Source organism: Miniopterus schreibersii (genome assembly GCF_964146895.1).
Source record: "Miniopterus schreibersii genome assembly, chromosome: 13".
NCBI lineage: Eukaryota > Metazoa > Chordata > Mammalia > Chiroptera > Miniopteridae > Miniopterus > Miniopterus schreibersii.
Window position 1 is genome coordinate 28,229,491 of NC_138113.1, and position 16,676 is coordinate 28,246,166.

Below are 16,676 nucleotides of genomic sequence, written 5' to 3' on the forward strand. Positions count from 1 at the left end.
AAAGAGTGTTTGTGAGTCTATGTAAGAAGGGAAGAAGTGGTAGGAGGTCTAGAACCTGCTTCATAGTTGGGAAATGGGTGGGGGTGTAGCTGAAACAACATTGACTGTGGGTTGAACGGGGTGATGGGCACTTCTTAATGTTAGGTACTGTTGCTTTAAAAATCACCCCAAGTTGGGCGGGAGGGCACGTCCCCTGCGGAACTCCGCCCGAGCGAGCTGCGCCTGCCATTGGCTGTCGCCATGTCCCCCAGGCCCCGCCTCCTCAGCCCGCTCAGCGTCCCCGCCGGGCCTTCCCAGGATGCAGCGCGCCGCGGGAGGTTCAGAGCCTCGGGGACGCGGACACCGCGCGGGTGGAGCTTCCGAGACCTGGCGGCTGCGGGACACGGGACTGGCTCGCGGAGGTTTAAAAACATTGAATGGAATCAATTTGCATTTGAAAATTGGACCGGCGCGAAGACTCGATACTGTGGAATAAGCAAGCAAGCAGGCAATGACATCGAACAAACCACAAAAGCTCTTGTGTTATAATGGCGAAGTCCTTGCTTTTCAGTTGTCTACAGGAAACTTTGCGGAGAAAGGGCCGGCAGGAATACCCATATTGCACGTCAGAAGAATGGTATTTGACAGAGAAACAAGTGCATTTGTTCAGAAGTCCACCGGATCCTTTAGCATAGAGGAAGAAAACTCTTATTTAAAAATTATATGTTGCAGCTGTGTGTCAGATTTCAGAACTGGAATGAACCTCCCTTATGTTATGATACAAAGCAACGAAAAGAATGTTTTCAAATATTTTCTACTATTGCTTCACAATACCAATAAATTTGAAAAGCGTTTGAGTTTTAGACTTGGCCATGAGTTGAAGGATGGCCTAAGGGTCTTTAATGGCCCTTTAATTATATGGAAACATGTTAAGTCATTCTTCTATATTTCTCCCCAAACTGGCAAAGTTATTACTGTGTCTGTTAACTTTTCCTCTATTGAGTGGGCAGGGGAGATTGAAAATCTAGGTATGGTTTTATTAGGACAAAAGAAATGTTATTTATCTGAGGAAGAAGGTGCCCCAAAGCCTTCAAAATCAGATTATGCAGTTTGGAACAGCAGATTTTGTGTGTGCTTCCTTGAAAGGGAAGAAGTCGTAAGTGATACATACATTATCCCTCCCGCTTATAGCAGTGTGATAATTTGCGTGCATGTCTGTGCAACTGAGTTTGTCAATAACGAGCTAAGAATGTCTCTGATTGCCCTTACTCGAAAGAATCAGCTGATTTCATTCCAAAATGGGACTCCTAAAAGCGTGTGCCAGCTTCCATTCGAAGATCCTTGTGCAGTTCAAGTTATGGATTCAGGAGGAGACCGCCTTTTCATTGTGTCATTTAGGTCCAGCGCTTGTGCCGTTTGGGAAAAGAACTTTCAGGTTGCTGCTAAGTGGGAAGAAATTAGCTCGGTGCTCGTAGATGACTTTATTGGAACTGGAACAGAGCAAGTACTGCTGCTTTTAAAGGACTCCTTAACTTCAGATTGCTTGAGTTCATTTCAAATAACGGATCTTGACAGCATAAACTATTCAAGTCAAACATTGGATTGCAATGAAGATGACTTATTTGAAGGCAAACAAGATAATCGTTATTTGGTGATTCCAGCTCTGGAAAGAAGAGTGAAAGTTGGTTTGGCTTCTATTCAGGAAGTACAGCAGCATCTTTTGCTTAAGGAAAAAGTTATTTTAAAATCTTACAAAGCTTTAATGAACCTGCTTCAAGGAAAAGATGATACTATATCAATTGCAGAGGAGAAATGTCTTGTTACTCTTTGTGGTGGAGAAGAAAATCCTGTTCATACTTGTGATGAAAGCTTATCAGGCAGTTCTGAAGATTCAGAACAGCTAGTAGAGAAGATATGGTATCGTGTAATAGACGATAACTTGGTTGTTGGAGTGAAAACCACATCTTTGAACCTGTCTCCGAACCAGGTGACTCTGTCGTTGTTAATGGATGAACCCCATGGCTGTAGCTTTTGGCCTATTAAGTGTCAAAATAGGGTGATCCAGTTGAGTAGGGGCTCTTTTCCCGTGCCCTGCTCAGTGCCATGTGCAGTGGGATCAGAGGCAAAAAGGATCAAGTTGGCTGGTGGTGAGGAAGAAAAGGAAGAGGAAGAGGAGAGCTTTGTTTGTGGACAGCCGCCTGAGAAAGAGCTCGTCCAGATGATCACTGCTGTGACATCTCTTTCGCCGCTTTTAGTATTCAGTCAGTTTTGCTGCATTGTGCTGCTACAAATTACACAGAGGGAAAATGGTAACTGTTCTCAACATCGTTTTGTTCCGTGTGGCAGACTTTTCTTAAGTCTAGGAGATTTTTCAAATGGGAAATACCTAGTGGCATTTCCAAAGAAACCTATGGAGCACATGGAAGATCTCTTTGCACTTCTTGCAGCATTGCACAAAACTTGCTTCCAAATCACATCACCCAGATACGCCCTGACTTCAATGAAGGCATGGCTCTTAGAACACATGAAATGTGAAGTAATCAAAGAATTTCCAGAAATCTGCTTTTGTAAAGGGTTAGAAAGTTTGTATGGGACACTCTTCCACTGGAAGCAAAGGACATCATTTGAAGGGATCTTAATAGTCTATTCCAGGAACCAAACAGTTTTATTCCAGTGCCTTCATAATCTCACCAGAGTTCTCCCTGTAACCTGTTTCTTCAAAAATCTAAAATCAGGAAGTGAGGATTTCCTAAGTGATCATTTGGCATTAACTTTGGAGAAGGAATTGGTTATCCTTGGTTCTCTTTCTTCTGTCTTAGTTAAGATTGAAAACAACGTGGAGCAGAGGTGTGAAGCAAGCAAAGAAAAGAGTAGTGGTGGTCTGGCTGCTTTATCAGACAGACAAGAAAACATCCATCCCTACAGAGAACTTCAGAGAGAAGAGCAAACATTGGGGACGGACCTAAAAGTGAGTGGTGCCCTTTATAGAGAAATGACTTTGAAGTTAGCTGAGGTCCAGCTGAAATCAGACCTTGCTGCACAAAAACTGAGTGGCCAATAATTATAATCTCAATTTGATTGTATTTTAAAATATTTTTCCCTGCTAGAACATTTTGGTTCCACTGGTTTTTATTTTACATTATATGACTCCTTTGTAAAAATAAAAAATGAGGCTAAAAATAAAATAAAATAAAATAAAATAAATAAAAATTACCCCAAGTTAATGGATTAAAAACAACAGCATTTATTTTGCTCGCCAATCTTCGATTTGGGTTGGGATTGGTGGGGATAGCTGAAATCTATTCCACTTGTCACCTGCTAGGATAGCTCAAAGGTGGAATCAGTTGTATTCCCAGGAGTATGGATTCTCTCCTCCGAAAAAGCAAGAAAACTGACAAAAATAGTCAGAATCAAGTTTTTTCAGAACTGTGGAGATTAACCAACGCCTTATAGGAACATGGGATGCATTTATTCAAGAGAAATGGCTGAATCTCAGTAACAACAGCGAGGCTTTATGGCATTTTGACTCGCCCTAACCACATCCCAGTCTCCAGCTCTGCTGTAACCCTGAGAAATAGTAGCCCACATTCCTGGTAAAATCCACCAGCCTGGCAACAGCCAGAGGGAGCAGAACAGGGGCCTTATTCCAGAACTGTCATTGTCTGGCCTACCTCACGGTTCCCTTAAACACCTCCCTTGCAAGGATGTCTGCATTTGACCTCAGAGCTCCCCACACTGTGAAAAGCCTTTTTACCAGGGTTGTTAGTCAAAAACAAGTACAGGAAAGTATTTAACTTTGAAGCTGTCTGAGGTAGTGGATAAAAGTTGGGCAAATAATAGACCAACTAAATAGCTTAAAAGGAAATTCTGGGGAATAACATATCCATAGAGACTTTAAAAAGCTCTGACATATACCTGGGCATCCAGGAAGTCACCCATATGCAGAGGCTGTGCGCACGCCCAGGGCATGCTCAAGGAAGACCTGAAGGCTCTAGGCTCCATCCCCAGCTCATACTCAGGCAACAGGAAGCGAAGGCGACTGCAGAGTTGTCACTGGGCGGATGAGTGTTGAAAGTGTGTCCCAACACGTTCACACAGCCAGTCAAAAAAGACTAGGAGGCTGATTGGTGCCATGTGGTTAAAAAAAAAAATCTCTGTTCAATCGTTAGCTGACCACTAAGCTAACCAAGCAGACTTTAGTGGCAATACACAACAAAAAATACAGACTTTCCAAAATTAGTTCAGAAAAGTCCCTAAACAATTACAAAAGGCAGGAGCAAAAACTTTGGAGGGGGAGAATTTAATTTCCAGAGAATTTCTAAAAGACAACATGAAACACATAACCCTGTGCACTCGAGTGATGTTAAAACACAGCAATTTGACTATACACCCCTAGTGAAATATAGCTAAATAACGAAAAGAATGGGGAGGGGATTTTAAACCATTTTCACTAGTATTGCTGGTAGTATACAGATTGTTATTCTGAGATTACTGTGTGTGAATCTCATATAAAACAAATGGGCAATTGTTAGTGTCACTGAGAAGAATTTTCAGCATATAAAGGAAATACACAGACGCAAGATCACTGAAGCTGAATTTTAAAATGTAGTCCTGAACTTAAAGGATCAATATGAAGAGAATGTACACTTATTTCTTAGCTCTGTTAACTGAACAATGATTAAACCCGTTGAAATGAACACTCCTAATGCCAAGATTACTGTGTGTGTTTGTGTGTATGTGTGTAAAATATGTAATATAATACTATTTCTGAAAAAGTAAACAAAGCTCTTGAGGAAAATAACCAATTCCAGGTCTGAGGAAGGTAATATACAAGATAAACCTGGAATATCTTATTACCAGAAAACAAAAAAGCTGTCAGAGACTAGTTAATTGCTGAAGATGGGACAATCTGAATATCGATAAGGGTAACTAAAATGGATTAGAATGTATCAAAAACCTGTTTAGTACTAAAAAATACTACTGATCGCCTTTAAAGGATATTAGAGAATCAATTTATTATCCAAAAGAATCAAGCATTTTACTATTTTCCCTGTATGTCACCAGACCTTAGGGTAAATTAAGGGACGTTCTCTTTTTGAAAGTATGGCAGGTTATAAAAAAGGTAAAACTGTAACGAATTAATAGATGTAGTCGATGATCACCGATGGCTCCTAACATCACTAGGGGAGGTCAAGTATACCTGTCAAGCAGTACCGTAAGGAAAAAAAAGCGTATGTGTCAAATCTGAATCTGACCAAGCCTCTAAATACAGGGCTGGTTTCATGGGTTTCAGTCACAGGGCTGTGCTGAGAAGGGCCCCGTGTTTAATGCTCTGCTGTCCCCATCCTGAAATCTGAACAGAGTCCCACATTTTCATTTGGCAATGGGCGCTGCAAACTCTGTAGCCAGTCTTTGTCCGCACCTGCCAATTTATAGGAAGTAAAAGTGTGATGAGTTAAAAAGACATCTATAAATTACTTGACACTCCTCCCTTCAAAAAGGGGGAGCCCAATTTCCCTCTCCTGGAGTATAGGCTGTATTTTGGGATTCGTTTCTAATAGAATGTGTTGGAAATGATGGCGTGTGACTTCCAAGAATACATCATAAAAGGCACTGTGGTACTCGCCTTGCTCAGGGGAAAGCCAGCTGTGTGAGGGAGACTCATGCAGCTGTATGGAGAGGTCCACGTGGTGAGAAACTGAGGCCTCCAGCCAACAGCCACGTGGGTGAGCCGTCTGGGAGCGAATCCTTCAGCCCCAATCAAGCTTTCAGCCCACGGCAGTCCCAGCTCACAGTCTGAATGCAACCTCACGACAGATCCTAAGCCAGAATCACTCATCAAACCACTAATGAATTCCTGACCCACTGTGTGCGGTAAAGTTAATTATTGTTTTTAAGCTGCTAAGTTTTGAGGCAATTTATTATTCAGGGATATACAACTAATGAAAGAAAAAACAGGCAACATGTTAAATGACAACATGGAGATACAAAGAGCAAAATCCAGACTGTGGGAAACTCGACAGGAAAATAGCCTAGTATCTTCAACCGAACAATTCAAAGAAAAAAAAATCACATTGTGTGGTAGTTTTGACCTGGATTTAAGCAAACCATTTAAAACGTTATAGGACAATTAAAAACATGTAAATACTGACTGCATTGTTGATATGCAATATTGATATTAAGGAATTATTGATTTTTTAAGAAAAATGTAATGATGGTAGTATAGTGACGTTTTTTAAAAGTAATCCTTGACTTCTAGATATACACTCCAAAATATTTACAGACGGTATGTCTGGAATCTGCTTCAAAATGGCTACAGGACGGAAAAAATTTAGGGGGGGAGAGATAGGAAATAAGTTGGGTGATGGATACATGAAAGTTCACTATACGATTCTGTTTTTTCCATAATAAAAAGATAAAAAAGAGTAAGTATGCATTTATATCAATATACATAAACAAACATCACACTACGACATTTAAAAGTGGGCTTAATAGCACCAAATAATTACAAGCAAGATGAAAACCATAAGAACTTAAATGTTTTATTATTTAAAACAAAGTAATTTTTTTAAGTGTCAAAACCAAACTCCAGACTATACCACTACTAACTAATGTACCTATTTATGGAACCACTCTGGTTTGGCATTGTTACCTTCCACACAGATCACCTGATCCAACATTCTGTAATAACCTCACACTGTTATACCGTTTTAATTGTATCATTCAAACCGTAGTCACGTTTAGTCAGCAGAACGTTCTTCACCTATTCCATCATGCTAAAAAAAGTGTGAATTAGCACCTTATAATGACTCATGCAGACTTTTATCATACACATAGGAGGGCAGTGAAAAGCTTATGCTGACCACTGGATGGTGAGAGACGCAAGCAGATGCTACTCACAAGTCCCAGTGCGCCAAGGACAATTACCGCCTGTCCCTCTTTACCGTTAGTGCTGCGCATGAGAAAGAAGGCAAGAGACAGAAAAACCACGCGGACGCTCACCTTTACTGCCACACAAGCATTTTAAATCCCTGCATTTAAAATACGTACCAGACATAGCTGTAACAGTTATGCAAAGGACGTGCAATTGCAGGACTATCCTGGGCTGAGGCCAGACGACTAGCGCAGGTGCACAAAGGTATCACCTCCATTCTCTTTTCTTTACAAACTTGCTTTATGCAGATTTTTAAGGGGGGGGGGGGGAATCAACCCAGAACTGCCTCATTACTTGTCACTCTTACCAGTTCAGAATTTGTGCTACACCATGGCTTGACCTTGGCTACAGGTATCACTAACAGGATAAAGAAAAGGCTTCATCGGCCCTGGCCGGTGTGGCTCTGAAGGGTTAGCCGTTCAATTCTTGGTCAGGGCACAAGCCCTGGTTGCACTCGATCCCCGGTACAGGGTGTGCAAGAGGCAGCCAACTGATGTTTCGCTCTCATATCGATGTTTCCGTCTCCCTCTTGCTCTAAAATTCAATTTAAAAAAATTTTTTTAAATAATTAAAAAAAGAAAAGGCTTCATCAGACTACAAAATTGTAAAGGTGGTTTGATTTTAACTAAGACAGAAAATACACTCCTCAAACTTGTGTACAGAATTTTTTTTAAACCAGAGATATTAAGAAAATATTCCAACATATAAGTTAACATCAACAGTGGGTGGATATTATTATCACTCCATCTCCCTTCCTCCTTTTTCTCCTCTTGAGTTTTAAAATATATTTTCTTTTCAAAAGAAACACTTAAAATGTGCTATTATTCTTACTGCTATAGGAAAAATTTTTAAAGATTTTTACTAGCGTGGGGGCAGGTTAATAAGTGTCCTTTCTTTAAAATTTAAATGTTTTATTCACTAAAGCAACCGCAGAAGATATGTACTTAAAATCTGTGCCCAAAGTGTATGTTTCCATAAAAAATATAATTGTTACTGGCCTCCCCTCAGCATAAATTATGGACATGCTGTCGCAAACAAGGCTATATGTTTTTCTATCAGTATGTGACAAAAATACCAAGCATAAGCTGTTCCCTGTCGCATTAAAACCACAGGTGCTGATTGACTCCAAAACAAAACAAAACAAAACAAAAACCAGTTGACTTACTGCAAGGTATTGTTTTAATAAACACCTGTCATTTAGTAACAACAATCAATACAGTTGACGATAAACAGACTAATTTACCTCAAAGAGAAAAACAAACAATCAAAGAGCAAAACACGAAATCTCGTCACGCGCATATATTAAATTTCCCTTAAATGTTTTGTTAAAAAATGAAAAAGAACAGAAAGTGTGTTTCAAAAACTACCATGATTTTTAAAAGCATGATAGTTTTAAAATCATTTTTTAAATTTAATCACTTAAAAAATCATATTTGTGAAACTCTAAGCTCTCAAGCATGGGCCATACTTCCCTGAGTCATAGAACACTCAGGGCACCGTTAGCGCCACAGAATACAGCGCTCCCCCGGGGCAGGCCCCCCAACATTAGCTACCTTCCAGTCACTAACCCAGGTCGGACAGAGCCCTGAGTGCTGCAATCCCTTCGTCTGGGCTCTCCTCTATACATTAGTCTTTTTCCTTTTGTTTGTTTTATTAAAAATATATCTTTACTGATTTCAGAGAGGAAGGGAGAGAGATAGAAACATCAATGATGAGTCATTGATCGGCTGCCTCCTGCAGGCCCCCGACTGGGATGGAGCCCGAAACCCAGGCACGTGTCCTGACCGGGAATCGAACCCCGATCTCCTGGATCCTAGGTCGATGCTCAACCGCTGAGCCACGCCCGGCCGAGCTACACATTAGTCTTGATACCTCAGTTATGTGTAACTGGCTACTTGAGTAAGAGGTGGGAAGAGGCAAGTGCTCTAGGTACAGGAAACGGGGGAACTCACAGTACCGAAGGTGCTATTATGATGCTCCCAGCTCACAGGAGAAGCTTAGAGACCCCTTTGGCTTAGAAATTCTCTTTAAATTGAGTATTTTAATGAAGCCAGTGGGCTGAGCTTCCATCTGCTTTATATAGATGACCTTGTGAAATTAGAAGACAGTGTACAGTCTTCCTGGTCATTCCCCCAAACTGTTAGATCTAAAAACAATGATCATGAAACTGAAAATGGCCACATTATTAGCAACTTTACCAGCCCTGTAACCACTTTCACCATTTCAGGTCTTTCCAAAATAGACTTGAGGCACCTGCTGGTGATGTAACTGTACCAAGAGTCAGTTCCTCTTCAAATGTACTCATTCCTATGATTGATTAAGAAATATAATGAAGGAAATACACCTCTGAGAATACAGAATACAACCAACGTGAAAGGCAAACTTCTAGAGGAAATTTTCCAACTTCTTTGTTTATTCCATGCTGATGGAACCACCGAGCCCACTGTCCCAGAGATGACATACGGTTACTTATACTCTTATTACAGTTTTCACTTGTCAGCTTTTGAGGCCCAACAAAATTACAGAATTTTAGGGAGTAATCAATAAAAAATACTCCTGTCTTCAAACTGTACCTGAAACAATACTTAAAGATCCATAAACATCACAATTTTCACACAGATTTACAGCTGGACTTAGGTGGGAAGAACAGACTTAAAGTTAGAGAAATCAACTGGTTATGTGATATAAACGTGACACTTAGACTGCCTATCAAGGGTTATCTGTCATAGGTGATCATGGGACACAGGAGTGTAAATGATCTCTGGGAAGCTGGGCCACCAGGAAGCTGCATTTCAACACTTGTTACCTGTGAAAGGGAGAGGAAAATTTAAAGAAGTGTTCAGGTTACCACTCTTACATCAAATGATGACAGAAAGATACCCCGTAACAGGAAGGATCAGCAGGAAATATAATTAAAGGGTAACATCGGATCAAGGAAGGGTGAACCCTTGGCAACTGTCATTACAGCTGATCTGTGTCCTGCGCTGGTAATGTGTACCACCATTAGAGACCTACTGTACGGGTTTCTTCGTTAGGCTCACTGTGTTAAAGAGCATTAAAGAAGCACTGTGCATGTAGGGCAGAGCCTAAGGGTCTCACTAATTAGATGTACCATTTTCATCAGAAACTGTAACTCTAACTCACCATTAGATACTCTCAGATTTCTCACTGACTCCTTCCTATAGATTATAAAACTCATAAATATTTTATTATAAAATTGTCTGAAAGACACCTGGACAGCATGGCTCAGTGGTTGAGCATCGATTTATGAACCAGGAGGTCACGGTTCAATTCCTGGTCAGGGCACACGCCCGGGTTGTGGGCTCGATCCCCAGTTGGGGGCGTGCAGGAGGCAGCTGATCAATGACTCTCTCTCATCCGTGATGTTTCTCTCTCTCTCTCCTCTCCCTTCCTCTCTCTGAAATCAATAAATAAAATATTTTTTTTAATTGTCTGAAAGATATATTATACACAGTAAGTAAAATCATTTGTTTTAATATCAAGGGCTTTTAAATGTCTCTGAAATATTAATTTTCAGGTTTTTAAGGATCAGAGCTCGATGATAAGTTATGGATAGTTGAATTTTTATTACATATATGAACATGAACAAAAACACATGAAAAGACTCACCCTCAAATGTAAACATTTTATGTACATTTCACCCTAAGAAAAAACTGATCATGCTAAAAATCAGACACTTAGGATTTGGAAAAATAAAGATTAGACATTTAAAAAATATTACATAGTACATACATTCTTGGAATTTTATTAAATTAAGTACCAGAATTTCCACCTGGTTTTCCATATCCACCCTAAGTCTGCCCAAATACCCACATTCAAACTCTGTCTCCATGCCATAGGCAGCAGCTATAGCTGTCATCTGCGCCGAGTTCAGTCTGGACATTAACAAAGGCTCCACCATTTGGTCGGCCTTCGCTGCTGCTTTTATCACAGAGCAAAGGACAATCAGAGATAAACCTGCTGACCCATCCCACAGGGTCCCCTTAGGACACAAGACTTGCCCTCCCTTGGACCCCATCTAGTTGTCTATCACAGTGGTAATGCTTTCATAACCTCTCTCCAGGTTGGTCCCCAGAGCCTCCTCTCGTAGCTCACGCGACCCACCGTTTAGTCCCCTCCGACTCTAAGATTCAGACGGCGCAGCTGTAAAACCAATGAGGCGGCGGGTGTCTCATTAACCTAGGACTCTGAGGTCTGAATTTCATGGACTATTTGATAACCTATCTAGATAATAAAAAAGAGAAACACTATAATATTAACAGAATTGGGAATCATCGCTTCACAGGATCAAAGCTGCCCTCTGATCTGGAGGCTGAATGGAGCTTGAATGTCTGATGTGATACTAAGTGACACAGGAATACATACCTTTCTGCTCCTCCCAGTCTCCTGATTAGTATCCTAAATATGACAAAATGCTCATTTATCCCAATACCAACCTAATTTTCTTTTTCAACTGAGGTTAGATCTGTTCTTGCCTTTGCAGAAATAGAGTATTTTTTAGCCAAACAGAGTATCAACTGAAAAAGAAAAAACAAAAATAAAACACAACAGCAGCAAGATGATTCATTTTCTATATTCTTTTTTTTTTTTAAATCTTCTCCTGAGTTTACCCGTGAGGTGTCAGTATCAATTCTTCTTAAAAGTGACTGAATTAAGAGATAAGAATATAATTCTTTAATAAACATGAGATATTCAACCCCAAATAAAATAAAAACAACAGATTCAACTCCCCCGTGTATACACTTCCAGTGAAGTCTTTTGTCTTCCGTTCTGAGCTTGTAGCCCTAAGCATGGAATCACGAGTGGCAATGTGCCACGTTGAGCACTAGCAGCAGCACCGCAGTTCTTTAACAGAGTAAAGCAAAAATGGTTAGGTAATGAGTGTCACAACAAAATGTGCTGGTGCTAAATCGAAAGTAATATAAGTGGCATTTACAATATATTTTACAGGAAGCCCCCAGTGGCATTAAACTAATGCACCCTCCAAAACACCTAACCAATTACTCCAACAAAAATCATCTTTTGTGACTGTAAAACCATGAAGACTTTGTACTCCATGGCCCTTAGACTTGGTGGTTTTCAGAGTTAAGACATGATCTGTGTTAAGTAGTTTCGCTGATTTCTCCATCTTGAATAACGGCCAGTTCAGGAACTTCATTCATCCTCAGAACCTCTGCATAGAGCAAGTAATTATGTAGGCTCCTGGGAAGTGGCAGCTGACACAGGTGTTCTGGTTTTAGACTGGACCGAATTTCCAGGCGACAAAGGTGGGTCAGGGATGGAACAGCAGCTGGAGAAACAAACCAAACAGGGAAGGTGAGAAATTTTTAAACATTAAGGTAAAGGCCTTCCCCCCCCCCCAACTCCCTATAGTAAAGGGAAGTGATATATTACTTGGACTTACTGTTAAAAGGTTACTTGGACCAGGACAACCATAATAAACTTTGTTTTACAGCCTTTACCTGGCTCCTCTCCCTCCGGTTGCTGGCCACACATTCAAAGTCAATATCCATATAAAATTAAATGTTCAAATTCTAAAGATCTGGCAATACCAGTTGGCACTTAAGAAATGGATGAATTGACCTTAGAAATGACAGCTCATAGCAGCAAATGTTACATCCCTCTTTACTGTTTCTTTACAAATGCTCTCCAGATCTACCGCATTAGGTGAATAAATGTGTAGCTTACAAAAGTTTTCTTCTTACCCGTGACGTAGGATGAAATTTCAAAATTGAAACAAAGAGAAAAGTGCGTACCATCTACACTTCACACACATCCTCTTTTCAGCTCCATTACCCTATGAGTTACATATTTCCATGCTCTTAGAAAGAAAACAAAGGCTTAAAAAGAGGTTTAAGTAACTTCTCAAAGGTCATACATCTAGTACGTGGTAGACCTAGGACTCAAACTCAAGTGCATCTGACCCCAAAGCGTGCGTGTAAATGTACACACACTAAGCCACGGCTGCCAAAGGCTAATCACCAATTAAAGGAGAATCATGCGATAGTAGTTTCATTTTCCATGATGGAAAGTGTTAACTAAAGAAGTTAATGTCCATGGAAACTGAGAGTACTAAAAATAGCTAGTGGTTTTATGTGAATCAAATGTAATGCCTTTTATTAACCCAAGACATCTTATATAAATCTCCATGAACTGTAACAATGATTAACAGACCAGGATCACAGCAACAAAGATAAATATTATCAAGAGACCAGCTGATACCAGACCAGATGGTCTGACTTCAAGTCAAAGGTTTCTTAAACTGTAATTCCCCATAGGGCCCGGGACATACTAATTCTCTAACATATTCAACATCTTCTTAATCACCGAAGTTAATCCATCTTCTTACAATTTAGTTTAAACTTATTGGTTTGAGTTTAGTTTAGTTTATTCAGAGTCTTGGGAAACTCCTCCAACCACAGTGTTTCAAAATGCCAAATAAGAAAAGCAAAAGAATTATCTGATTTTGTACATAAAACCTGAGCCTAAGAAAAGATGAGTATTTTCTTAAACCATAAGTCATAGACTCCCCATTATAAATAAGACTACAGCATCGATAATATGTAGCACATATATTTCCAGTGTTTTCATGTCCATATCTCATTTAAATGTTACCCTGTTCTGTAAACTGAAAGGGAGAATCATCATTCTCACTTCTAAGATGGGAAAACACAGGTAAAAGGAGCATTGGAGGGATTAGTAGGCATACATACAGAGAACTGCAACCCCCAAGTTTCCCAAAGGAATGAGCAGATTCAACTTCAACAAGTCAGCTGACTATGTTCCACTATTACACATACGGAAGCCTTCTTACCCACTGAGAGCAGGAACAATAATTGGTCATTTGTCATTGGGTATGCACAAATGTAATAAAAATTTTGGAATGAGCATAACTGATTCTTGGTAAGCACACAACTCAACTGGTAGGGAAAGAGGTATGTTGGCATACTAGAGAGTGGTCTATCAGCTGCAAACACTGAGCATGCCATGGGCATAGCTGGGTGAGACTGACAGAGGAATTCGTTAGGAGAATTTTCACTTATATTCAGTTAGAGTTTAATGTGCATCTTGTTAAACTGACATCTCTTCATTCTGCACATTCTCATTAATATAGATCCCTAATACACACCCAGAATAAAAATAAAGGATGGCTGTGCAGCACAGAGAAGAGCTGCTCACTCAGAGATAAGGGACCTTTAATTCTTTTCCAGCTCCTCCAATCTGAGACTATGCTCACTTACAAACGCCTCGGGTTGACTGAGGAGAGCACCTCTGGCTGCCCTGCAACCTTCTGCAGTGCTCATGAGCCTCTCCAGGTCATCCGACCACACCACTATAGCCCCATCTCTAAAGCTAAATAAGCCACTTGCTTGTTTATGCTGATACATGTGTGGAAGCTTAATCGTTTTCAATCAAGCCAAACTGAACCAGTACGCATTTGTTATGGACAGTTTACGTGACCAGCACATGTTGACACTGTCAATCAACAACATACCCAATACCAGAGCCAAGTGATTTGACTTCAAGTCTGAGATTCTTTAAACTGTGATAAACCCAAAATAATTCTCTAACATCTTCTAAACCACTGAAACTTTCAGAAGATATTTTCACTTAATAATAAAAAGGAAAGAGTATAGTTCTTTCAGATACTGGCTCCAACTTTAATTGCACCCATTTGATCCTCCCCCTGCCCCCCCATGAGCACAACGGATCACTGGCTGGCTGAAGAATTAGAGGTAAGAGCCATATTCATCTGAACTGAAGAATGAAGAAGTCTTTCATCTGCAGATTATTAACACAGGTAATAATATACCCATCAGTGCCATCTTAGTGAGCAAGGAGATTTTAGAATCATCTATGCAGTATTTCAAAGTGCACAGAATTCCTATGAGAGTTTCAGCGATGCACAGCATTTCCAGATGTGCTGCCACAGGGCTGAGAAGATCGAGCCATGCCCTGAATTTAGAGTATAAAAAAGCCCAGGTGTAGGTAAAACGCACTTTCACAAAAACCTGTTAAAACCAGAGTTCAATTTGTTAAATAAATCTCTGTTCTTGGATTGTGGCACTGGTCATAGCTTAGAATTTGATGTCTGAAACCATGCTAGACCTTAAGGTACTTTTCTGACCCACTATCATTTTCAATTTAGTATGCTAAACCTGGCTTATCTATGGATCTATTAGCAGACAGGCAACCTTTAGCATCTCATTCTTATACAGAATTATCCAATTGTGTTAGTTTTTGTCTGTACTGACAGGACAATTCAAATAGGATCCTTGTTATAAGAAGTATAATATCTGTTTTCAAAATCATTTCCCCATAGCAGTTTCTTTCAGAAATCAGTTAAAATGTCATCCTTACCTTAAATTAACAAAATTCTTAAAAGATATTTACCAGATTTCATGCTACTGATGGCTATTTATCACCAAGGGGGACAAAAAAAAGGTTAACAAAACTGGAATAATTGTATTTCACAAAAGAACATGCTTCATCTTTAAGTTTAAGGGCTCTGTTATCTATTGTGTGACAAGATAATTAGCAAGCCTCTGTACATGTAATAATCATGGTCACCCCATCTCAATGCAAAGCACTACAAGATTCTAATATACTTTTTAAAGGTCATGTTTTTATAAAACTATCCACATTATTACTTCATGCAATTCTGGTTTTAACTCCTCAGGTTTCCCGTATTAGCCTATTAAAAATGCAATAAACTCATTTAATGTATGATATTATTTCTATTTCCTTACATTTACTGAAATGTAAGTCATTCTTACAGAGCTTTTCCAAAAAACGTATTTTCTATAAAGTCATTAATACTGCAAATATATCCTTTCTGATACATATTTCTTTTAGTGGCCCTCAGAAAAGTTAACTATTTTCTTACTGAAACAGAATCTTAGCAAATACCCTAACCTGAGACATGTTATAAATAATATATATCATCTTCCAAATTAGTATCATACTTCCTACCCACAGGGTTATTTTTTTACTGTTTTCTTTAACTCTTTAGCAAAGCTTTTCATGCTTCTTTCAACAATATTTGCTAACGAGAAATGTGTTTCACATTGTCCTCATATTATTTCAGCCACATGTAGTTAGCTTTGTGTACAGTACTTACCACTATCTTGAAGAGTACATGAGAAAGGAGCACTGCTCAAAACTAGGAGCACTGCTCAAAGCTTCAAAGGAACTGGTGGTTTAAGCTGTGGATACTTGCCCAGCCCACCAAAGTTAAGAAATCCTCATAATGTTCCTTGGGTGTCACAACAGAATACTTAGCCTGAGACAGATAAACCTTTGTTTTTTGTTTTTCTTTTACTTCTACTTTAAAGATCAACTATCTCTTAAAAATGTTCTCAATTCAGTCTGCAACACAAAATAACTGTACTCTTAGGTAGTATAATCCTGTACTCACTGCTAACTACTATTGTTAAAAATTGAATTGAGAGATACAATATTTAGAAAGAACTGCTCAAAGTGCCCACAAGTTGTCCATTCCTCCAGATGGTATAAGTCTAGCCCTGGTCAAGTTAGAGCAACAGAGACCTGAGCACCTGGACCACACTGTACTGACCACTGAAGAACTGTTTTTACTGAATTATGCTTTGGTATAATAGCAACACTCCACATGCACTGAAGATTGGTGAAATAAAATCCCAAGAACCACGGCTATTACCAACATATTGTCTAGGAATCTGTTCAATACAATATCCAAGAATATCTTTACTTCTGAGCAACA

The 16,676-nt window shown here is 39.6% G+C and overlaps 1 protein-coding gene and 1 pseudogene across 4 annotated transcripts in view; one reads left to right on the top strand and one right to left on the bottom strand.

Annotated features, from left to right (window-relative positions):
• Window positions 1–240: 240 nt before the first annotated feature.
• LOC308566029 (Fanconi anemia group B protein pseudogene) lies at window positions 241–3,148 on the top strand (annotated as a pseudogene). The gene has a single exon. The product of its transcript is annotated as a Fanconi anemia group B protein pseudogene (transcript).
• Window positions 3,149–10,477: 7,329 nt separating this feature from the next.
• LOC308566540 (ankyrin repeat and SOCS box protein 3) overlaps window positions 10,478–16,676 on the bottom strand; it is a 63,075-nt gene continuing 56,876 nt past the window's right edge. For all 3 annotated transcript variants that reach the window (XM_081156947.1, XM_081156949.1, XM_081156948.1), the window contains one exon: window positions 10,478–12,224. In XM_081156947.1, coding sequence (XP_081013073.1) covers window positions 12,037–12,224 — 188 coding nt within the window. In that variant the 3' untranslated portion in view covers window positions 10,478–12,036. The remainder of the gene's footprint in view (window positions 12,225–16,676) is intronic.